Genomic DNA, 24,643 nt, shown 5'->3' on the forward strand with positions numbered 1-24,643 from the left:
GTCTATGAAATTGTCCACATGCCTATGTAAAAGAAACCTACATCAGAAATAACCAGTCTGTATGCTGAGAAATTACTTGGCCAGCAAATAAGCTCCACTGGCTCCAGAGAGTTTATTTTTCCAAAGAAAATAATAACAAAAAATAATAATAATAAAAAAATAATGTACCTTGCAGTGGCTTTTTGATTGGTTGATTACTGTTGTAGGTAGAGTGACTGATAGCTAGTTAGTGAAAATGTTTCTATATGAAATACTCATTCCCATCATTGGGATCATGTAAACTATGTTCAAAATTTTCAGATGAGTAAGTCTAAATTTCTATTCACAAATATTCTGAATTTTTGCTTCACCGGCTCTGTGGTCCAGATTCATCAATGTGACGTGCTGCGGCAAGGCACACAGTGTGACAACATTTTGCAAAGGGATTTGTGACATAGCAGGAGTTTTTTTGAAACACGATAGGAGCTAGACTTTGCACCCTTTCTCCATGCTAAACCTTTCATACATTTAAGAATTAATTTTCTTTCTCATGGTTTTATACTCTTACCCATCACTTCCAATAAACTGTCCCTTCGCAATTAAATACCAATGTTATAAGAAATGAAATATCAGCTGAATTTTATTTTTCTAAAATTGCCTCCAACTCAATTTTCCCCATTCTTCTTAGTTTGTTTGTACAGAATCATGAAGAGATAACCAGAGTTATTCAGACAAGCTATATCTTGTTGTGTCAAAGGCAACATGGAAAACAAGTCCAGTACAGAATGGAAATGTTTACCTTCACACCTCTTTTCCTAATCATTCTGTCTCTTTACTCTGTCTTTCAGGGCTGCTTTCCCTTCATCAGCACTCTCAAAATTTGCATTATCTGCTAGTACCAAGATTATAATTCAGCTGCATGCTTCTGTACTGCAAAGCTCTTACTGCTCAGGCTGTTCATTCAGCAATTCTTTACAAGGAGAAGTTGATGTAATCCTTTCTTTCTGTTTTTGACAATTCCCCTAGAATTAATTACGCCAGGAAATGCTCTGAGGAACACGGGTTACTAGTTATTGGAATGGATGTTCCATGCTGAGGGGGAAACTTGAGGAACATATCCGAAATGAATTGTTAAGAAAGGAAACATATGACATAGTGCAAATGCTAGACAGATGTGCAAATTGACCAGAAAAAGCCATATAGTTTCCTTTTTCATATTTTTTGTTTGTTTGTTTGCCTGTTACATAAGTTGGGGAAGCTTCTTGGCTCGAGCATTCCTCTGCATTTAATAACTTAATACTGACTCTATTTCCTTCAGGTCTTCAAGTCATCCTGCCTGAGTATCTGCAAGAACATTTTGTCCAGGCAGCTCTGAGCTATATCGCCTGCAATTCAGAGGGGGAGTTCATCTGCAAGGACAATGACTGCTGGTGCCAGTGTGGTCCCAAATTCCCAGAGTGCAACTGTCCCTACATGGACATTCAAGCCATGGAAGAAAATCTGCTCCGCATAAGTGAGACTTGGAATGCATACAACAGTGAATTTGAAGAATCTGGTGAGATGTTTTATAAAATTTTTGTCTGTTTAGCTGTATCTCACAAAAAGTATTTATACAGCAGACTCCATATGAAATCTCCAGAATGGTTTGTACATCTAAAGCTAAACATATTTCAACGCATCCTGGATCTGAGTCTTAATTATTATAACTTTCTGATAGGAAGTGTTGTCCTCACGTCATGATGATCAGCAGTCTGTGTAATTATATCAGGATTTAGGCAGCTGTGTTTGAGTCTTCATTTGCTATACTTTGTGGAGACCAGAGCCGTGAGGACTTGGTCCCTGATAGAGCAAGAAGTGTACTGGAGGAGGCAGAAAGGAGAACAAATGAGGAACAAAGTCAGGTTATACACTTTATATGGGTACTCTGCATTTTTGTTCTGTAATGCAGCTGAAACAGCTGCTTCATTTCACATCCATTTTTCAGTATTGGGTCAAAGTTTCTCCTGTACTTCCCCTTTATCCTGTCCCTCCAGTGGCACCATGAAGCTGACACAGAGAGCACAGCCAGCCCTTGATTTACCAAGTAATTAACATTTCATCCCCTTGTAGTTGGCAACTTCCTTCTTCAAATAATTTCTGTTTAAACTGGACCTATCCATGTTGTCTCTACAACATGTTTGTGCCACATTGGTTTTCTTTAAAGCATCAAGGTTTGTTTCATACATCATTTCACCTGTCCTGATCATCAGAACTTCCAGTCCCATAGAGAATGGGAACTGCAGGTAAAATCAGCTTCTGAACAACTGTTTTCACAGCTCACTCACTCAGTGATATCGGTAACAGCTGTCTAGCCAGATGGTGGGAAAAGTAAGGAGAGCTCAGCAGACCTGGGAAAAATCACCAAGAAAAAAAAAAAATAAATTAGGGACATAAGGGAGAAGCAGGAAAAAGCAAAAAAATCAGAGTTTTTACAGAGCTGTGTTGGAGAAAAAGAATGAGTCTGTAGAAGAGAGAGGGAAGACTATTCAGTGGTCATGGGAAGAGTGTGGGAGAGAAGAAATATCAGTACAATACTTCACTGTGAACAGTACATTGTATACATTCATTTTTTATATTTATTTCTTTATCGTTAAAGACTGATTTCTCAATTCAAGGTTAGAGAATTTAAAAAGACCCTATATCAATTAAAATTTCAGTTGTAGTAACTTTTAGTGAGACCTGATGCCTAAATCTGAGTCTGTTTGTACGGTCTCAGGCCCTTTCCCAGCTCTGGTCTCACTCTAGCATGAGGACACCAGAACTTACAATATTTCTCCTTGGAGGATCACACACTGATTATAAAAGCATGATTTTATGTTTCTGTTTTTGTATGTGTAAAAGTGCATTTTCCTAATGACTATTTTGACATCTTTAAGCATTTATGGAGTCATGCTACCACTGAGTACTTTGCAAACAAGAATAAGCTTATTGACTCTGCAGAAGGGCACGGTTCTGTTTACCGTGTTTTGTCCTATTTGAATGGGATGTGATGCTGTTCAGTGCCTGAAGAATGTCATCTGATGGCACCTACTTAACAGCAATTTCAGTTAAGCTGAAAGAGCACACATATCCAAATCTGTGGAGGATTCTCATAGCAAGCTGTAGAGGAACATCAAATTACTTCTGGGTTTGAGTAGCTGTCAGCTACACGTATAGTCCTATGTTCAGGACTGAGACATGAATGTCAGGGGAAAAATGGGTAAGAGTTAAATTCTATGCTTTTAAAAAAGGCTCTTTAGCCACGCTGTGTGAATCACTAAAATGGCAACTTCACATACATCTGTCAATTAGGTAATTGCTAGTAGGTGTGGTTACTTAAAGGTGTGAAATATAGATTATTAACATGATTATCTGCCACACCCACTCTTTAGCCCTTGAATTATTTAAATATTTTTTTTAATCTAATAAATATACAAAGCATGACTTCCACATGTCAAAGGTAGCTTAGAAAATCTGCTTTTAACTTATAAACTGTTGTGCATAAAGATGTTCATGGAAAGATGAGATAGGTAACCTTGCATGTGTATGGGTCTGTACTTTGTTGAAAAAAAGTCAGCGTGTGAAATTTTGACAGATAGCTTAGTCATCGCCCATTCAACCTTCCTACATAAATCATATATTACCATCTGAACTGCTCTTCCAGTACTGTCACATGTGGTCTGTAAACATTTCTATTCGCAGCGATTGCTGAGACATATTCTGAAAAATTTACAGCTTGTGCAACATTTAAATTATGAAAAACAGTATTAACAAATATCAGCGTGGTCTGATTAATGTTAATAGCATGTTCTAAGAACAAAAATGCCCTTTATTAAACAAAACTAGTGTTTTAGACAGGTATTTTACAACTTTGATGTGGGATATATATCCTTCAGTCTTTGTCTAAATTGGTGGAAGTCAGCTGTTGAGATAAGAGTATGTTGTTTTATTCTAATCAATTCATAATAAAAATAAATTAGCTAGAAAAGAGTAGGGTGAAAGAAGGTCATATTATTTAGTAATTTAGTCTGAGTAGACAAGGGACAGGATAATCCAGATCACTAACTACTGGCCCATACAGTCTACTGCTAACTGCAGAGGAATGAATGAATGAATGAATGAATTCCAGTCTTTGACACTATGAACTCCAGATTCAAGTGAAGCTAAATACAAGTGTATTAATTTTCTAACTTTTCTGCCTTCCATACCCTTCCTTACCTTACATATAACAAAATAGTTGTCTGAATCCAGAAACAAATTTTGTTCCCGAATACAGACCTGTAAACCTTACTGGGTTCACTTGAGGTCATGCACATTACCTGTGGACAGAATTTAGCCTAAAGAGGAAGAATTAAATATTCTATTTAAGATTATTTGTTTACTCTCATTGTTATCTCTCCTTCTGTCTGTTCAAGATAAAACAACTGAGGAATAGATTTTTTTCAAGAAAAAAATGGCAGTTCTTCAATGCCTAAATACCATTTGAAATCATTGGGTACCTAGATTTAGCTTGTGCCTTTGAAACTCTCCATCTGAATTTCTAGAAATAAAGAAAAGAAAAGGAAAGGAAAAAAAAAAAGCAACAGGATTGTTTTCTCTACAGCCTATTGCTCTCTTCCAAATTAGGAAGTTTTACCTTTTAAATCATGAGATGCAAAAGAAAAATGTGTGTACCTAGTTAAAAGTCAAAGGTCCTCAACACTACAATTACAACTGCAAAAAGGTAATAATGTAGTATAACCACTCCATGCATACATGTCCAACCACAATGAGCGATCATGTTCTATGAAGGTAATGTTGGGTGAAATGAAAGCATGTACCACATCAGGAACCTCATGAAGTTCATCAAGGAGAAATCCATAGTCCTGCACCTGAGGAGTCCTGCACCAGGCACCAGGTCATGCTGGGGGCCACTCAGCTGGAACGCAGCTTGGCAGAAAAGGACCTGGGGGTCCTGGTGGACTCTAGGTTGACCGTGAGCCATCAGTGTGCCCTTGCAGCAAAGGCAGCTGATGATAAACTGGGCTGCATTAGGAGGACTGTTGTCAACAGGTTGAGTAAGAGGATCCATCCCCTCTCCTCAGCACTGGTGAGGCCACACCTGGAGTATTACGTCCAGCTCTGGGCTTCTCAGTACAAGAGAGACATGGGTATATTGGAGAGAGTCCTCAAAGATGATGAAGGTTTTGGAGTATCTCTTTTATGAGGAAAAGCTGAGAGAGCTGGGACTATTCAACCTGGAGAAAAGAAGGCTCAGGGGGATCTTATCAATATAGAAAAATACATGAAGGGAAGGCACAAAGAAGATGGAGTCAGGATCTTTTTGGTGGTGCCCAGTGACAGGACCAGAGGCAATGGGCACAAACTGAAGCACAGGAGATTCTCTCTGAATATCAGGAAACACTTTTTTACTGTGAAGGTGACAGAGTGCTGGCACAGGTTGGCCAGGGAAGTTGTGGAGTCTTCCTCTTTGGAGATATTCAAAAGTTGTCTGGATGTGATCAAGGTCAGCTGGGTCTAGGTGGCCCTGCTTGAGCAGGGGTTTGGACCAGAGGTTCTTTCCCACCTCAACCACTCTGTTACTCTGTGATTAAGGAATTTTCCTGGTTTTCACACAGGAGGACCCTAGTCTGCAATTTGGGTTTGCTGGTAGTCACAATTCTCTTTTGAGCAACTATGATTATTATAGATTAGATGACCAAACATATTCCAGTTCAGAATGTGTCATTGTTATGTGCAGATTTAATTTCACTCAGGGTCTTCTGGCACCTTTTAACTACTTGAATCTCATTTAGGAGGACATGAAGCAGTGTGTTATTTATCTCCCAGTAAATTTGGCTGCCTTTTTCATCTCTCTAGCTTCCCTCCAGCAATACACACTTGATCACTATTAACTCAATGAGCTTCATATAACCTCTTAATATCAGAATATATACTAAGTTCTCAAAGAAATTACAAGAGCTACTTTAAATTGTTTACTCTGAACCATCTGCTTATTCTCTATCATATCTTGTGGCCTCCAGACTCAGCTACTACCCTTGCAAATGAGCAGCTGTTTCCTTATCAAAAATCCGTACTAAAGCTGTTCAACCTTTATTAACAAATTTCATTAGTTTCTTGAGGCCTTTGGCTGAATTAATGTGTAAGCAAAGTTCTCTCTGAGAACATCATTCCAAGAAGCTGTGTTCTTATCTAACAAGTGGCCTAAAAATATCACCTCTAATGGAATCAAGCAGTGGTTCATTTACCCGTTCTTAATGTGCATGAAAGTAGCCTTTCACAGGAGTCTGTAGCCTAAAAGGGCAACTAGACAATCTGGTTGACCTGCTGTTATCCCAAGCTACTAAGTTTCACTGTATATTCCAATATATGGAAGCAACCTACGTTAGTTAGATTAAAGCACTGCGATCTTCTCTAGTATGCCTGTAGCCCACCCCACCTTTTCAATGTGGTGTTGTGTTAATATTGCCAGTTTTCCTGTACCCCTTCAGCCCCTGATAATAGGAGCATGGACTTGTCCAGCTCCTCCTCCTACCTCATCCTCTCAGTAAACCTTATATTTCCATTTCAGGAAAAAACTTTGACCTAAGCACTCAAGTGTTGATTATTTTCACACAAAAAAGAGAGTCAAAAGATTCCTTGAAATAATTCTCAAATTTTTGAAGTATGTTGGACTTTCACAGCTTATGGTTACAGCGGTATTGAAGATGGTGTTAGTGACTACGTTGTCTTGTTACACATCACTGGTTTGGAAGTTTTTTTGGACTCTCTTGGTAAGACTTAGTGTACAAAGAAGCAAATTCTAACATGCAACTCTGTCAATGGCTGGCAGTTTAGTATTTTACAGAGATTATGACACACTGCTCTAAAATACATGAAAGGCATGAAAACCCATAAAAACCCCACAGGCTCTGGATTCTGACAGCGAGGATAAGAATATGATCATGCATTGTCTATACCATAATCCTGGTGGGGTTGGCTGCTGAGTGCCTTCGGAAATCTGGCCACTTCATTTAAACAATTTAAATGACAGCAATTTTCTTTTAAGGTGGTCTGCCCAGTGACATCTAAAAGAAATCTATAGCAGTCTATGTTGCAACTTAATTTTATTTTTCTAAATTAAAAAGGCTAATAAAATAAATAAGGTCATGGATGATAGAGTTGCTCAAACAATAAAAGATGGCAAAAGCGCATTTTCATAATATCTTCTTTTTTTTTTTTTTTTATCGCTAGCATTTATGAGACCTCCTGGAAATATGAAAGTAAAATCTTCCATCCAAGCGTTTATTTTCACATAGCTCAGATGCAATAGCAGCTTGCTGCCTTGTCTTTGCATATTTCCCAAGTGCTGACCAGTTGATTTTTTAATTTTTTTTTTTCCCCTTGAAGGCAACAAATTTCTTTTGGAATATTTCCTTGAAAGTCATGGGATGACGAGGTGTGCAACAGATATTATGAGGTATATTTTCAAAGTAGCTTTGGAATTGAAAACTTATTCTTTCAAACATTTAGTTTAAATACAAAATACTATGGAAGGAAATAACATGCCTGCAACAAATTGGACAGAAATTTTACTGTCACAGTTGGGCTTAAAGGTGATTCAGTGAAGCACTGAAATATATGCTTATTTTAATCATTTGTGGTCCATTAACTTCATAGATTTGACTTCTGTGTTTAGCTGTTCAACATCAGATTAAATAGATCAGAGCCATCTAGGACCTTGAAGAACTTGGCCCACTGAACACAAAAACTGTTTATGCTACCAGACATGTAGCTTCACAGGCATAATTAAACATCAAAAGTCATCCTGTACATAGTTTGAAATACATCCTTCTACAGCTTTAAGAGTCCAACTTCTCTTCTCAAACTGTGAAGTTTGATTTTTTCCGTCAATTGTGTATCTGCTTTATAGAGACATTTCAAAAGGTAAATGCCAGTATCACAGAAAGCGCAAGTGATATAAGTACAGTCAAAGTAAATTGATACTAACTTTCACATTAATAGTTGCTGAAACTATTTTTCATTGTGCATCCATCCTCCATCATTGCTTTGATTGCAAAGTACCAGCTGAAGTGAATTGCTGTTGCAAGCTATTTCTTCTTAAATCCCTGGATTCACTGGAGTTGGACTTCATGCCTAATGCATTTCATAATTCCCTAATAACTCTATGATGTCTTGCTATTGAGCATTGGTTACCCTTTACATGTACTGACTTAAAATCATCTGAAAAAAATCCACAGTTTTGAAAGGTTCACCTAAAAATTAGATCTGAATCCTCAGTTAATGTATAGCATTACACAGAAAGTTGCTGAAGTTTTCTTGTTTGCATCAGCATAGATTGCTTCTGAGACTTTAGAGTCCTGCTTCCTCAGTTCAATTATGTTTTTCCATTTCTTTATAACGATTGAATTAATGATGTTCCCAAAATCCCTTGTATAAAAGAATTGGATTTAAAGGGTTGAAGAAATCAGGTTCTAATAGAGGAGATGATACGCTTATTACTGAATTAAATATTAGTAATACTGAAGATGAGGAAGTTCAGGCATCTTATTCCTTTTTCGGGGGTAGCATTTGCATCTTATATAATTGCTTTTATGTAAAATCTACAGAATGTAATAGGAGAGATCATCTCCACCATTCTATAATCTTCAGTGAGACTTATAGAATTATCCATTTAATAGTGTCATGAAGTTATATGTCCACCTTCAAAATTGCAAACTGTGGAAAACCACCATATTTTGATGATACGCCTTCAGAACTGTCTCCCTTCAGTTCCTATGTTCCCATATGAAATATGAGCATACTGTAAAATGCCAACTTTGAAACAAGAAAGGCTCTTTCCACTAAGCATATCTACTTCCCAGTTCTGCAAATCTGTTTTATTAAAACCAAGCACAACAGAAGCCCAAAGCTGATCTTGGAAAAAGTGAAGAATTAGTGTACTCTCATTCCTGAACTTAATCTAGACCTTAATCAATTGAAACTCTTATGCAAGCTTGGCCAATATTTTTACTATTGAATATTACTAAAAGACAAAATATGTTTCAGTTCTGGGATCGGTGGTGGTCTTGCTGTACAGACATCTGAGTCGTCTGAGCCACAACTTCTCAAAAGATTGACCAACCATTTTGGTCACACTACATGTCTTTATGAAACGGCACTATGTGCTGACTCCAGGCTTCAAAACTGTCCTACTGTTTCTTGAGAAGGATGAAGGTCCCTATTCTCACAGTGAATGGCTGCAAGCCGTGGGAAAATACAGTAAAATCAAGACTGGAAATTACAGTTGGTACGACGTGGAAGTGCAGATGCTCAAGGGAGATTCTTTACACTCTCTGCTAGCCTTATGAATTTTCTACAGATGGGCACTTTTGCCTTCATGACTACTGAGGCCATAAAGAGGCTGTAAAGGAGGAATTCTAAGATTCTTCCAAAGTCAGAGACTGGGTACGACAGTCATACAGTCAGTCAATACATCCATCCATAGCAAGTTACCATGTATAAACTCAAAATCAATGCAAATCTCTTATTATTGCTCAGGAAAGAGAATTTCACAGTCATTATTCTTTCATATAGAGACTCTTAGATGCTGAACACATAGTAATACATATCTTGAGTTTTTTTCTTTCAGTCAGTTTAAGTAACAATTAAAAAATAACAGACATAGCCAGAGTAATCAGACATTTAATTTGCTAAAAAAAAAAAAAAAGCTTAAACAAAGCAGACAAAAAAGTCAGTTAAATAAAATATAAAATTAAATCTTTAACTTAGATTTAAATAGATTAAATTTAAAGTTAAAATATAATAAATAAATAATGTAAATAAATTGAAATAGATTGTCCAGTGCTGAAGACAGAAATCTTAGATGTCTGGTTGACAGAATGCATTATGATGATGAGAGCCAATGACAAATCCAAATCTCCAAGATCAAATGTGAATCACAGCATAAAGACACAGGAAAATTGGGGGAAAGAAGTTTGCATCATCTGATAAGTACTAGCTTTTTCATCATTTCATACACTGTTGTCAGCTAAAGTTCTAGAATCATCTTAATTATGAATTATATTAATATCTCCCAGCAGTGCACTAAGGAAAGCAACCAGTGTCCCTCATGCGGTTCATTCTTTCTCCTCCTCTCCGTCAGACAAGCCCTGTAAAATATTGCTGTGATTATAGCGTGTCAGGTCCCTTCTGATGGATGACTCCAGCAAAACTACAGCAAGTCTGCATTTAGTGATGTTTAACATTAACAATCCCTCTATTTAGTCAAAAAAATCTAATATAACTTTGCCATCCCAATAAGTCACAGAACTTTGCTATTCCTCTGGCGCAAATTCTTACTAAAAACTGCTTTTGCAAAAGTTGGCACCATGGGACTCCTTTTTATTGCCTCTCACTATCTTCAGATCAAAGTCACCTAGCTGACAAGTAAAAAGGTAATTTTGCCCAGCTGCCAAGCCCACTGATTGACTTCATCATGTAGACATCAGCCTGGGTTATAGCCTTCTCACTTATTACCGGCAGTAAGGACAACCCTAAGATCTAAACAATGCCCTAAATAACTCTTGTGTAAACTACAGTGATGTTGTTTTAAAAATTTTCAGGCTGCTTTTTAATCACTAGGTAAAATTCATCTTGGTGTTTGTAGGGTTCCCTATGATCATTCTAGTACAAGAGGAAAATAAATTTTAAAAAAAAATTAAAAAAATTTAGAAAAAGAGAGAAACTGCCTTCTAAAAGAGACATTTTAAAACATAGTTAATGTACCAAATGTCTCATTTACACCTGCTCCAAATTACTAAAAGTGAGTAAAAGGGCAGAAGGTAACTGCAGGTTTAATTTGGAAATGTCAGTTTAAACATAGATGTTGCTATATGTACACTCTGATCAGAATAAACTTCTTGCAATTATGATGGAAGAAAAGTGCCCAGACTGACTTTCAGACTCTGTGGTGAGATTCCAAGTCTAAAATAGCATAGCAAGATGACTAGGTTTGATTTGGCATCACAGACTGTAAATTTAGTCCCACAGTGTCATTTGTGGTGAAGACAGTTTCCACTAGAAGTCCTCACCACAGTCCAGTGACATATTACTGTGTTTCCAGTTACTCCGTTTTGAATTCGCATGCACGTAGCATAAGCTTAAAAATGAAATCTGGAACTAAAACTGAATACTGGAGGATTTCTTCAATTTATAAAATCAACGAATTTAACCTTGCTCTCTAAAAAGCTTTGTTTTCATTGATTCAGAAGGATGAGAGAACGTACTCGTCAAAGGGCCCGTGCCAGCTCGTTGTAGTCGGTACACACCAGGCGCGACGGCACAGGTCATTCAGGTAGCACCCTCGTTCTCTCTGTTGACCAGAACAGACCGATTGCAATGCAAAGTGAGTCTCATTTGAAATCTTAATTGAAAGACTCCTTGTGAAAAGTCTGAACAGACTCACTGGCAGTTGAAGGTGCTTTTTAATCACTGAGAATAAAGACTTCAATCAATATGGTTCAAACTATTTGCCCCTGAGCAGTAGAGCGGTGGTTTTCTTTAAAACGGTGCTTACAGCTTCAGGCTCAAGGCCAAGAAAACTTAGCCCCCTGAGTTCTTAATATAATTATTGTTTTCTCTATTATCTTGCAAGGGTGTTAATTTGCCTCCCAGTAATTAACTTCCCTGTGTGGTTGTCAGGAAGTTTAATCAATAGCATGAACAGATACACCAAGCTGTCATTCCTTCTGCGACCAATACGCCCCTCCCCACCTCTCCCACCCCTGTGGAGGTGTCATTGTTTTAATAAAATGAGCAGGTGGGGTGTGCATAATTCCTTCAGTCAGTGTCTAAATTGTTCGTCTCCTAATCCAAAAATGAAGGTACGGCCAATCAGGTCCCATCAATATAATTGCCCCTGTTCCAAAACTAAAAGCATTATATGAGTCCTGCTAAAACAGCACCTGGCAAATCAACTGATTAAAGTTTTACATGGCATTGCATTCTCAGACACTTTAAACGTTGTGATGACATTGTAATAAGAGGAGGAGCAGAAGGCTTGATCTAATATAATTCTACTTATGTCCACCATGTACGGGACATAATGTAATTCCCTTCAAAGCCAGTGACAAAAAAACTCATTCTTGGTGGAATTCCAATCTGCCTTGGCAGTGCTGGACTTTCTTTATTAAGAGGGATGTCACTCTGTGGCCTCTCTTTTCTTCTAGGGCAGTGTTGTCTGTTCTGATTCATAGCTTCTTAAATCTTCTCTTGTAACAGCTTAACACTGGTTATTTACTTCAATGTGTTTTCCAAGAACGCTTTTCAGTTTCGCTCATTCTTTTCCCTGAACTATCCTTCTGTGATACATGACACGTTTATTTACCTCACCCACTTTTCAAACTGCAGGAGTTACCAGCGTGACCAAGAATAAGTAAGGTAACTTTTGGGGTGACAGAGGTTATGTCTAAATCTATGCATAAGAATTATGTCCTATGCATTATGTGCATTTGTAGTGCTATAGAAAGATAATAATAGTTAGCAATAGATGGAAATTGGAACATCCAAGCTGCAGAAATACTTGTAAACCATGTCGAAATGATCAAAATATTTACAACAGAATCCAAAATAACTCATAGATAAATTTTTGAGAATTTTTTCTTGAAAGCTTACAATGAATTCCAACGAACATCCATTTGAAGGGTAGTGAAATGAACATTTTTAAAAGATTAATGAACCAAAATCAAACCTGAAAGAAAAACTGACAGGATGAAGGGAATGTCCTTCAAATGTTGGAATCTACAGAGACAGCTGTTGGAGTCTGGCTTTTTGGTTTCTGAAAAGTGAACTTGCTGCAAGGTCATATTTAGATTGAGAATAAGAAACAAGTCACTTCCTGATTATAGGAAATGTGAGTGCTTTCAGCTCTCAGCAGAGTCTAGGGAAGGTTATTATCTCCTGCCTGGTAAAACATCAGAATTAACCCATGATTTGCAGATAATATTCTATCTTTACTAGCAGTTTTGACTCTGCATTTTTTTCCTCTTTATCTGGGCACCAAGAGAGTCCTACAGCTTGTGAGGGGAGCATCTGTGCTTTCCTGTTCCTGTAACAGGTTCACATTACTTGCATTAACTATATATATAAAACATATATATATGACTATATATATAAACTTAGGTATCATATATGTAAAATCAGTTGCATTGTAAAATTTGCATAAAGTTCCTCAGAAACAATATATTGATGAACAATCGGAGGACCTCTGTTCCCCATCAATTCCACCTTCACCCGCACTGGTACTTAGCCCTGCTCTTTCCGGCTCGCAAAGCCTTACAGGAGCTATCCCTGCAGCTTTCCTCACTGGGGAAAAAAAAAAGAAAGCCAACAGAAAAAATCTCACAAACCTACCCCACTGCAAGAATCGTAAAAATTTGTTTCCCCTGAGATTTACAAAGCAGCCAGACTGTACCAGTTCAAATAGCCTGTCCAAAGTTAAGTGCTGAGCTTCTCTCCTCCTTCATATGCAGTCCATATCTTCCGGAGCATGTACATTTCCTTCCTTCTCTTTTGTCCTTTAGAAAGTTTAAAGGAGAGTTAATTTGCTTTGGAGAAGCAAATGTTTTAATTATAGGGAGAGTTGAATGATTTAACCTAGACTGGGGAGGTGAGGTGGAGGTGTGGGGGGAATTCAGCTTTACTGTCTTTTCTGTGAAGAAATAAGGTTGTTTCAAGCTGCAGTCTTGTGCTTCCTTGAATTGGTTTATTTTCAAACTTAAATTTCTTGGAACACAGCTGCTACTTCTTTGACAAATTAAGTAATGCATCATGAACAACTAAAATTCATTGCAACATAAAAGCAAATATATGTTCATTTTAGTACTTTGTTTTCTCCAGGCTTTTGAATCATGGTGGGATATTTTAAAAAAAACATATATCTTTTATAAATCTCTTTAATAATATCTACACAATATTGAGGCAGCACTTTATTGAACAGTAACCGTATCCAACCATTTGAAATGTAGGTCCTATTGCTTTTTATTCTCTCAGACTACCAGCTTTGTGGTTTAAGGTTTCAATTTACAGCTGAAACTGGTATTTGACTTGTTGGCACATTTATTGCCCTGATTACAATTAAAAGCATTGTTATGGGAAAGGAATGGTAATACCATGGCCACATTGTCAGAGTAGAAGGTTTTTCATGTACAGTACAGTTACGTTAAAAAGTGTGATAAACTGTTGTTATGAGATCTTTTCTACCCGAACTCTTGCTCCTCACACTAATTGCAGCTACCATGGAGGACTCCAGGGGGGATGGAGTTGCCTGGAGCCATAAGAAAATTTATTATTTTTATTATTATTATTATTATTATTATTATTATTAATAATAATAATAATAATACATGGCAACAATTAAATTTGGGGTCTATTGTGCTAAACGCCCTATAAAGATATGAGACAGGCTCCTCTCTGAAGAACTTGCAGTTTTAGCATAAAAGACAGTGAAGTGTAGCAGAGATAAAGTTTTATCTGCAGAATTTTACAAAATATTGAGGCATCTGTTTTGAAAAAAAAAACCCAAACAACCAACAAACCAGCATAGGAGTAATCTTTCAATAATTGAAAAATGATGGGTTTTTGACAGAAGACAATAAAGCACTTTGACATTCATTTTGAAATCTTTATTCATTTTGACATTTCTGTCTTTATAACTTTTATGTTATAATACAAAATTAAAAGTTGACATAAAAATGTAAAAATTATGTTGTCAGGGTGAAGTATTTTGATTCAAAGCAAAGTAAAAAAAGAAAACCTTGCAACATTCCTTTTAGAGGATTTCAGAGAAATTTAAAGCATTCGGAGAATTTCAGAGAATTTCAAAAGATTTAGGTTGCATTCTAATTTTGGAATGCTAAAAATCCTTTCACAAAATGGATTTTTTATGCTCTGCACAGTTCTACTTAAGAGCATTCTTTGTTGTGAAATGAATAGCTTTAGCAGCTTTCCTTAGCTTTTGTGTGAAATTAATTGGTAGTCTTCTTTCCAGCTTCTAAACTATAACAGAAATAAACCAGTATTTATATTAAATAGTAGGGTTATTTGCAGCATCAGCAGATAAGGCCAGCACTGAAATGAGCACAAAGGTTAAGCAAATTGGCAGAGCGGTGTTGGATGGCTCGCTTTGCTGCTGTTTGTCATCTTTTCTGTAGGTAAATAGATTGCTGGAGTTACTAGAGATATTTCCTTAGTGTTTTCCAATGAAAGCTTTTGGTCCGAATATTTCTTGTTGGCTCTGACTGTTGGCCATTTTCCTTATGCAACACTATCTGTTTATTTTGGCTTGCTCTTAGAATGAATTGCGCCAAAGGAAGGCTGGAGTCATATTAAAACCAGGTGTAGACAAATGATTAGCAGAGAGAAGGACATAGGTTATTTAGAAAAAAACCCACACCCCAGCTGAGCTGAAATTGCAGCTGAAATCTGTCATTTCATGTAAAGTTTCAAGTGCCTTAAGTAGTTTTTCCTCTGACATGCAGGAATCTGGAAAGGCATTATTACAGACACCTGCCTTTGGAACACCTCATGAATCGCTCCTCAGAGAGGGAATAGTGTTCCCTCTGCAAAGCACTGGGGAAGATTAAGAAAAGACATAGGGTCTTCATAAAAACCCTGCAGAGCCAAGCGCCTGAACCCTCAGCTGCAGCGCTGGGCACCCAGGGTCCGTACTCCATCAAGGGGCAAATGCAGACCGTCAAGATGGGGAAACAGGAGGCTTGTGACTTCTGGCACCAGGAAGACAGCTCCCTTTCCACCTGTACATCTGTGACTGCAGAATAGGTTCAGTGTCCTGGGGGGTCATCAGAGCTGGCCAAGCCTGACCCACATGCAGGCACTGAAAAGCGGTGGGTAATGTCATTTGAAGATGGACGTCCCCCTCTGCTGACCTGACCTGCTCTCTGGGGAGGTTTTCTGGGGACTTTGATCTGATAAGTTGAGGAGAGCCTGCTGAGGCTCATTTAGCTCATCTTATACTATTATCCCTTGCTGCTCATCCATTTGAGGACCAACAATACTGCCAGAGAAGAGCTGGAGTGTATCAGGAGTGACTACATGACTCAGGCCCATGTGGTGTCTTCCTGATCCTACTAAGTAAAGGGAAAAATTTTTCTTAGGAATACATAGTGCAGGGTGACAGTAACAGAGTAATGATAAGACAGGGCAGATGATGAAAATCCACCTCAGGTTTTCCTATTCAAATGAACTCGACCTCTGAAATGAGTAGAATGAATCAAAACTCTGCATGAGGTCACAGAGCTACAGCATTGTTAGGATAGTGGAGACAGGGTGGGACAGCTTGCCTGACTGTGATACTGTGAAGTATGGATACAAGTTCATCAGGAAAGAGAGTCAGCCGCGATGAGGAGGGTAGGTGCACTCTATGTTAAAGGAGTAGTTTGGATATATGGAGCTCTGCTATGGGATGGACAACAGAGAGGAGAGCTTGTGGGTCAGGGTCAGAGGAGAGGCCAGCAAGGTTGACATCGCGGTGGGAGTGTGTTACACACCACCTGGTCAACGTGAGGAAGTGGATGAAGCCTTTCTTAAGCAACTCAAAGATACATCTGGATCACAGACCCTGCTTCTCATGGGGAACTTTAACCTCCCTGACACCTGCTCAAAAGCCAACACTGTGGGACATAAGCAGTCAAGCAGGTTTTTGGAGGGTGTCAGGAATCACATCTTGATATAGGTACTGGATGGACACAGAGCTGGGCTAAGTAAGTACTAGTAGTACTAAGTACTGTTTGGGGATGGGATAATCAATGGCAACCTCGGCTGTAGAGGACATGAAATAGTGGTGTTTAGGATCTGGAAAAGAGTGGGTAAGGAGAGCAGCAGAATATAGACCTGAGCTTCACAAAAGCAGTCTTCACCTAATTCTGGGAACTGGTAGGTGGTATTCCCTGTGAGGCAGCTCTGAAGACAAAGGAGCTCTGGACAGCTGGCCAGGTTTTAAGGATAGCATCCTCCAAGCTTAAGAACTATCCATCCTGACACTCAGGAAAATATGTAGGTATACTGGGGAGCCAGCTTTGTTAAATGAGGAACTCATGACAGTTCCAAAGCAAAAAGGTAACATGCAGAGGGTGCAAACTGGGACAAACTACCAAGGAAAAATTCAGAAACGTTGCCCAGACATTTAGAGATGGTGGTAGGAAAACCTAGAACCAATACTTGCAGGGGATGCCAAGGGCAACAAGAAAAGCTTCTATAGTTGCCTTAGTGGTAAAAGATTGAAGAAGGAAATGTGGACCCGCTGCTGAATAGGTTGAGTGATTTAGTGATTTATTTGTTTAAGCATAAACAGATAAGGCAGAGGTACTCAACGCCTTCTTTGCCCTCAGTCTTCACCAGCAAATATCCCAGGTCCTTGAGCTTAGTAAGGGGAGTCAAGGGGGAGAGGAGCTACCAGCAGTGAGTAATGGTGGAATCAAGGGTTATTTGAGAGAACTTGATCCATGGGATTCAACAGACTGGATCTGTGGGTTTTGAGAGAGATGGATGATGCATGTAAGGCCTCTCTCTCTGTTAGTTTTGAAAGATCATGGAGACTGGGGAAGATCTCTGATGACTGGAGAAAGGTAAATATTATGCCAATCATCAAAAAAGTCTGAAAGGATGATCCTGGGAACTACTGATTGATCAGCTTCACTTTGGTCCCTGGGAAAATCCTCTCGGACCATGTTTCTGGAGATGTATTTTGTTTATGTGGCAAGGTTTTGATAGCGGGGGGCTGCAGGGGTGGCCTGTTTTGTGTTGGACAGAGCCAGTGCCAGCCGGCTCCAAAACAGACCAACCGCTGCCCAAAGCTGACCCTATCAGTAACGCTGGTGGTGCCTCTGTGACAGCATATTTAAGAAAGTGTAAAAACCACTGCACATCAGCTGTGAGAGAGAGGAGGGAGAAAATGTGAGAGAAACAGCCCTGCAGACACCAAGATTGGTGAAGAAGGAGGGGGAGGAGGTGCTGCAAGTGCCGGAGCAGAGATTCATCTGCAGCCTGTTGAGAAGACCATGGTGAGGCAGGCTGTCCCCCTGCAGCCCATGGAGGACCATAGTGGATCAGATATCCCCACTGCAGCTCAAGGAGAACCCCACTCCACAGCAGGCAGAGATGCCCTGCAGGAAGCTGCAGCCCGTGGAGAGGAGCCCATGCAGGAGCAGGCTTTCTGGCAGGACCTGTTGCCTGTGGGGGATCCATGCTGGAGCAGTGTGCTCCTGAAGGACTGTACCCTGTGGGAAGAATGCATGCTGGAGCAGTTTATGAAGGACGGTGTCCTGTGGGAGGGATCCCACACTGGAGTAGAGGAACAGCATGAGGAGGAAGTAGTGGCAGAGATGAAGTCTTATGAACTGACTGCAATCCCCATTCACCATCCCCCTGCACTCTTCGTGGAGGAGAGGACATAGACGAGTTGGGAATGTAAGGAGTGAAGTTGAGCCTTGGAAGAAGGAAGGGCTGGGGGAATGTGGGTTTAGTTTTGTCTTTTTTTTTTTCTTTCTCCTCACTATCTTACTGTATTTTTAATTGGCAATAAATTAATCTTCCCTAAGTTGAGTCAGTTTTGCCCAAGTCAGTAATTGGTAAGTGATCTCCCTGTCCTTATCTCAGCCCATGAGCTTTTTCATCTTATTTTCTCACCCTGTCCTGTTGAGGAGGGGGGTGAGAGAGCAGCTGGTTGGGCATCTGGCAGCCAGACAGAGTTAAGCTAGAACAGGGGCATGAGGAAGAAGGTGGTGACTATAAATCATGTCTGACCCACCTCATTCTATCTATGATAAAATGCTGATTTATGGATGAGCGGACAGGAATGGATGCCATTTACCTCAGTTTTAACAAGGCTCTAGACATGGAATCTGGCCATGCAACTGGATTTTTACCCATCTATTTGTCCTTCCGTCCAGACCACTGTATCTTAAGTTGGGTACCAGAATACTGTGGGAGACAGAGTGTAGGTTTAGTGGGTCACTCTGGGTAGTGTGACCCACTGAAGACCAGGCAAATGGTCATCAAGGTTCTATTCCAGGACTTGCTCTGTTTACCTTCTTTAGCAATGACTTGGAAGAGGCAATGAGCTGCACACTCATCAAGTTTGCAGATGATACCAACTTGAGGGAGGGGGATAGAAACCAGGTGATATGCTCAAGAACTGCACTTCCATGCAGAGGGATCTAGACAGGCTGGTGGAAAGGGATAGCGGGAACCTGATGAAGTCCAACAGGGACAAATCGTAGAATCACAGACTGGTTTAGGTTGGAAGGGACCTTAAAGATCATCTAGTTCCAACCCCCCCTGCCATGGGCAGGGACACCCTCCACTAGACCACGTTGCCCAAAGCCCCATCCATCCTGACCTTGAACACTTCCAGGGGTGGGCAACCTGTACCAGGGCCTCACCACCCTCATAGTGAAGAATTTCTTCCTAATATCCAATCTAAATCTCACCTCCTTCAGTTAAAGCCATTCCCCTTGTCCTGTCACTCCCTGCCCTTGTCAACAGCCCCTCTCCACCTTTCTTTTAGGCCCCTTTAGGTACTGGAAGGGGCTCTAAGGTCTCCCCAGAGCCTTTTCTTCTCCAGCTGAACAACCCCAACTTTCTCAGCCCTGCCCTGGGAATGCAAAGCCCCAGCAGCAGTCCAGGCTGGACCTGACTGGCTCAGAGCAGCTCTGCAGAACAGGTCCTGGGGCCTGTTGGCAGTGAGTGGAGGGGACCATGTGGCAGCCTGACAACACCAAGGGCAGCAGCATCCTGGGTGGTACGAACAGGAGCATGACCAGGAGATCAAGGGGGGGATTAGCCTCAGTACTTGTTAGACCACATTTGGATACCGCATCCAGTTTTGGGCTCCACAGTACAGGAAACTGGAACGTGGTCAGTGATGTTCCCAGAGGGGTTGGGGCTGGAGCATGCGCTGGGAGGAGAGGCCACAGGAGGAGGGCTTGGTCAGTCTTGAGCATGGAGGCCTCAGGGGATTCAAAGCAGCCACCTTGTCTGCAAGGAGGGCATCAAGAAGACAGAGCCAGGCTCTGTATGGTGAGAGACAACAGGCATAAACTGAAACAAGAGAAGTTCAGGCTGGAGGTAGGGACAAACTTTTTTTCCATAAGGGCAGCTGAGTCTTGGTAACTTAGAGGCTGTGCTGTCTCCATCCACAGTAGTTTCCAAGAGCTGACTGGACCAAACACTGAGCAACCTGGTCTGATGTAAGAGATGACCTGCTTGGAGCAAGAGGTTGGACTAGAGACTGCCCAAGGTCACATCAAGCCTGAATTAACATCCGATCCCAAAGTAGTAGTGGTCATTTGCAAGTAATTCTCATTATAAGAATGAGAAAAGATGAAATGCAATGTAGAACATGAATTCAGTTCAGCTAATTTTGAAATTGTATGAAATGCTCTCATTTGGACCAGCATGTGAGACTACATACTTTTTTGTTCAGACACACAGTATCACGCCCTGACTTGTTAAAGAGTAGTCGATTTTTGTCAATTTGCCTTAAGCGCAGTGTAACATTTTGTTAGAGCCAAGGCAGAACAGTTTATACATGAGGTATTATACACTTCTAGACTGTGATGACAGATTTTTTATACCTTTAGAGCAAGTTAGGGAGCTTGATAGAAATAGAGGACATATGTACAAAAGACAGATGCACAGATTTTACAGACAATGCTGAAGTGTCACAAATGCTGTCAATCACACTAATGAACATACATCATTTTATTCACTACAAAGTTTATCAAAGATGTTTTATTGTTATTCTTAGATAAATAAGGGAGAAAAATGTTTCATTAAAGCATCATTTAGAGAAATGACAAAACAGCCCATTTCAATTGCTGTCTAATGCTAGATTTTGACATGATAATATGATGTAAAAAGGGGTTTTCTCCTACAGACAAAATTTTACTGAGCTTTGTTAAATGGAAAAACCACTACAGTCCAAATTCTTATTAATTTTAGAAAATATGTAGACTATATATAAGCCTATTGTCAATAGTATGTTTCAGTCAATAAAGGATCCTTAAAGTGGCCAGGCAAAGTATCTTTTCAGTGGTTGTCAGACTGCTTTTGCTCAGAAAATATAACTGAATATTGGTAAAAAAAATTATAATTAAGTTTAGGTTAGACTATGTAATCCACAATTAGACAGGTTTATGTATTTATGGAAATGTTATGGTTTAATTTCCGATACTGCAGGTTTTGATGTCATAAGATTAAATTATTTCATTTTAGGTAAAAGGGCTTATGAGAATATGACATTAAATCAAACAACAGAATAAAACTTCATGGAACGTCAGCTCCCAGAAATAGTAATTTCTGGAGATTGAGAGAAGATGGCTGAAATTTCTTTTAGTTTACTTTGTTGTGAAACAATGTCTTTCTTACCATATCACCAAATGCAGGTTATTTTCAAACTGCGTTTTACTTTACATTCTCCTAAACTGCACGTAGATTGTCCCCTTGCTTAATTGCTTCACGTGTACATGTATGCTGCCATTCATTTCAGCCATAATACAGAGCCAACAGAAAAAGCAAACAAACAAACAAAACCTACATGTATTTTTTTCGTTGTTAGGAATCCATGTCAAATTTGAATTTCCCTATTTACCAGAGGACTTAGGAATTTTTATTTTCCATAAAACACATTACTGAGATCTCCCTAGACACAAACTATGGTTTAAAGAAGCTACTGCTTTATCCTCCTACTCATGTTGTCCTGACTGCAGAAGCTGAGATTGTTCTCTGCCTTTACCCAGAGTGTGTCTTGGGCTGTGAAGATGAAATCACTCTGATTCTAACACCCGTAGACTAGAAATAATCTCTGTTATATTGATCAGGGAAAAAGTGGCTATATAATTTAAAAGAAAATTTTAGGAACCACAGTTTGAAAACTCAGTCATGGACTTGCTCAGTTTAATCTAAAGGAAATAGGAGAGGAAAGTGCAGTGATATTATGTGGCATGTTAATATTGCCAGCATTGCACTGCGTGGTCAGATGTTAGCCTGTTGTTACCGTTATTAACCTGGTGTTCTGGATTCCCAAGCTGGTATAAATCTGTTGACTTCCAGATGCCTCCAAAGATCCGCCAAAATGAATTGTAGGAAAGAAGCTAACACAGGACATTTTGATATCCTGGAAAAAAACCAAAACCAAAACCAAATCCACTCAGCCTCAGCTGAAACGAAAACAGTGTGCCGTGGTCTCGTAGGTGTGATAGTCTTGCACAGATCTTGTAATTCAAAATATCAGGGATATGCAAAATATTTGTAGCAGAGAAATCAGGGGTCCTGTTCTTTTCCAACACAGAGCAGGCACCTTTTTTCCTTGTAGCAGAGCATTGTCGAATCCTTCGCAGGCTTACTGCATTTTTCTGGTCTTTGCTAGCTCTGTATGCAGAATGTTAATCATTGTATTCAGCATTGAGCCCTGCTCTGATACTGAATAACACTGAGAATCCAAGTTACGAGCTAAGCAGCTCTAGGTATTTCACACAGCCTAAATATGTCTGATCTTCATCTGATTTCAGCAATAATGTTTGCTCCCATTGTGATATTTTACATTCATTCTTTGCCACTGAAATATGGTATGCCGTTTCAATCTCTAGGCACCATTAATACAAGGAAGATTTACCCTGCAGAAAGGGGGAAGTGAAAATCAGACACGACCAGCCATAAAAAGAAAGTTAAACAAACTTGTTTGATCAACCACTGCATATAATGTTTTACATTTTTCCCCACTATTTGCAATTAGTTAAGAATATGAAAAAAAAAAGGTATTGCACGTGCTACCTGTTTGAAAACCAATGAGGAAGTGCTGAAATCATATCACATGTGGTATCAAGCATCATGTTTTAAAAGTATCAATGTCTGTGGCTCCCAGCACTCTAATACTGGCTGTTAATGCTCAGGAGTGGCTGGTACAGTGTGCTGATTAGAGTGTAATAGTTTAATCATCTCTCAGTGTTAGGAGTTCATGTTGTAGTTTCACAGATCATGAAATGTGTCTGTTTAAGATATGAGCACATTATCGTTTCTTCCCTTTTTTTTTTGCAGAAGCACTATGTTACCTTGCTCATTTTATCTCCGTCTCTCTTTTACCTGTGTTATAGTGCTCATTAGCATGATCATACAGGGCACAGGGCTAGTCAAAGATGATGTTTATTACAGGGAGAAAAAGAAGCATTTTCTTATTGGAAATGTTTTTGCATTGCAAGTTGAGCAGTGTAAACCCTCCTTATCACTTCTAAACACTGCATCCGATTAGTTGTTAGCTGTAGAGCTTATTGCCATTGTGTAAAGGACAGCAAATTGACAATGTTTCTTAAATAAGTTATTACAGCAATATGAAAACTGAAAAGGCATATTCTGAGTATATCCTCTCCCCAGGGATTTGGGTTTATTTTTGGCTTCATGAAACTGAGTTTAAGTAAATATACCAGTGTCTCAGAAGAACAGGAGGGAAATGAGGAGTTAGCGATTAAACCAGGTAGTCAGGAATGTGGCCGTCGGATCTGATCCTCCCCGGGTGTATTAGTATACTCCTCCCAAGTCAGTAGAGCTTGGCCGATTTATACAAACTGCTTTGCCAAAGGATATACTTGGTAACAGTTCGGTTAACCTTATCTCCTATTCATTTTTTTAATTATTATTATTATTTATTTATTTATTTTACTACCAGTTTGTTAAATTTGCAAATGCAGTCTTTAGACTTGGAAGGCTTTACCAAGCCAACGGGACTGCGCGTTCTAGCCAAGCCAGATGTAACCCTCTGCCACAACATCTGCACAAGCCATGAAGGGAAGCAAGGACTGGGAAGTGTAGTGTGAGGAGACTAAGGCATAATTGTCACCTGGGAAGGGAAAAACAGGGAACTGATTTTCCCGAAACTACAATAAGACTCACAGAGATGCTCATCTGGTAATGCAGAATTTATCAAATACTCCTATTAATTTCAATTATTAAGCTACAAAGCCAGTGTCACGGTTTAATCCCAGCCAGTAACTGAGCACCAGGCAGCTGCTCGCTCACCCCTCTGCCCCCACGAGAGCGTGGGGACAAGAATGGGAAAAAACTCAGGGTTGAGATAAAGACAGTTTAAGAGGATAACAAAGGAAGAGAATAATAACAATAAATTATTATTGTTATAATCATTACCTTATTGATATATTAATAACTGTTATTTTTTATTATTGTATAAATTATAACTATAATAAAAAATTATATATATATATATAAAAAACAAGTGATGCACAAATGCAGTTGCTCACCACATGCAAAAGGAAAAAGATCCTGATGCCCAGTCTGTTTCCGAGCAGCAATCCTGCCTCCCGGCCAGCTCCCCCAGTTATGTACGGAGCGTGACGTTCTACGTCAGGGAACATCCCTTTGGCCAGCCTGGGCCAGCTGTCCTGGCTGTGCTCTCCAGCTTCTTCTGCACCTGGCAGGGCGTGACAAGCTGAAAAGTCCTTGACTTAGTGTAGACACTACAACTGCCCAGCAACAACTACAAACATCAGTGTGTTACCAACATTATTCTCATACTAAATCCAATCCATGGCACTATACAGGCTACTAGAAAGAAAATTAACTGTCTGTGGTGGGTTGA

At 39.5% G+C, this 24,643-nt stretch overlaps 1 protein-coding gene across 2 annotated transcripts in view; it reads left to right on the forward strand.

Annotated features, from left to right (window-relative positions):
• BRINP3 (BMP/retinoic acid inducible neural specific 3) overlaps positions 1-24,643 on the forward strand; it is a 223,331-nt gene that overhangs the window by 156,448 nt on the left and 42,240 nt on the right. For both annotated transcript variants that reach the window (XM_054833452.1, XM_054833453.1), the window contains exon 6: positions 1,298-1,534. In XM_054833452.1, the coding sequence (XP_054689427.1) occupies positions 1,298-1,534 (237 nt within the window). The remainder of the gene's footprint in view (positions 1-1,297; positions 1,535-24,643) is intronic.

This window comes from Grus americana, chromosome 8, assembly GCF_028858705.1.
Source record: "Grus americana isolate bGruAme1 chromosome 8, bGruAme1.mat, whole genome shotgun sequence".
NCBI lineage: Eukaryota > Metazoa > Chordata > Aves > Gruiformes > Gruidae > Grus > Grus americana.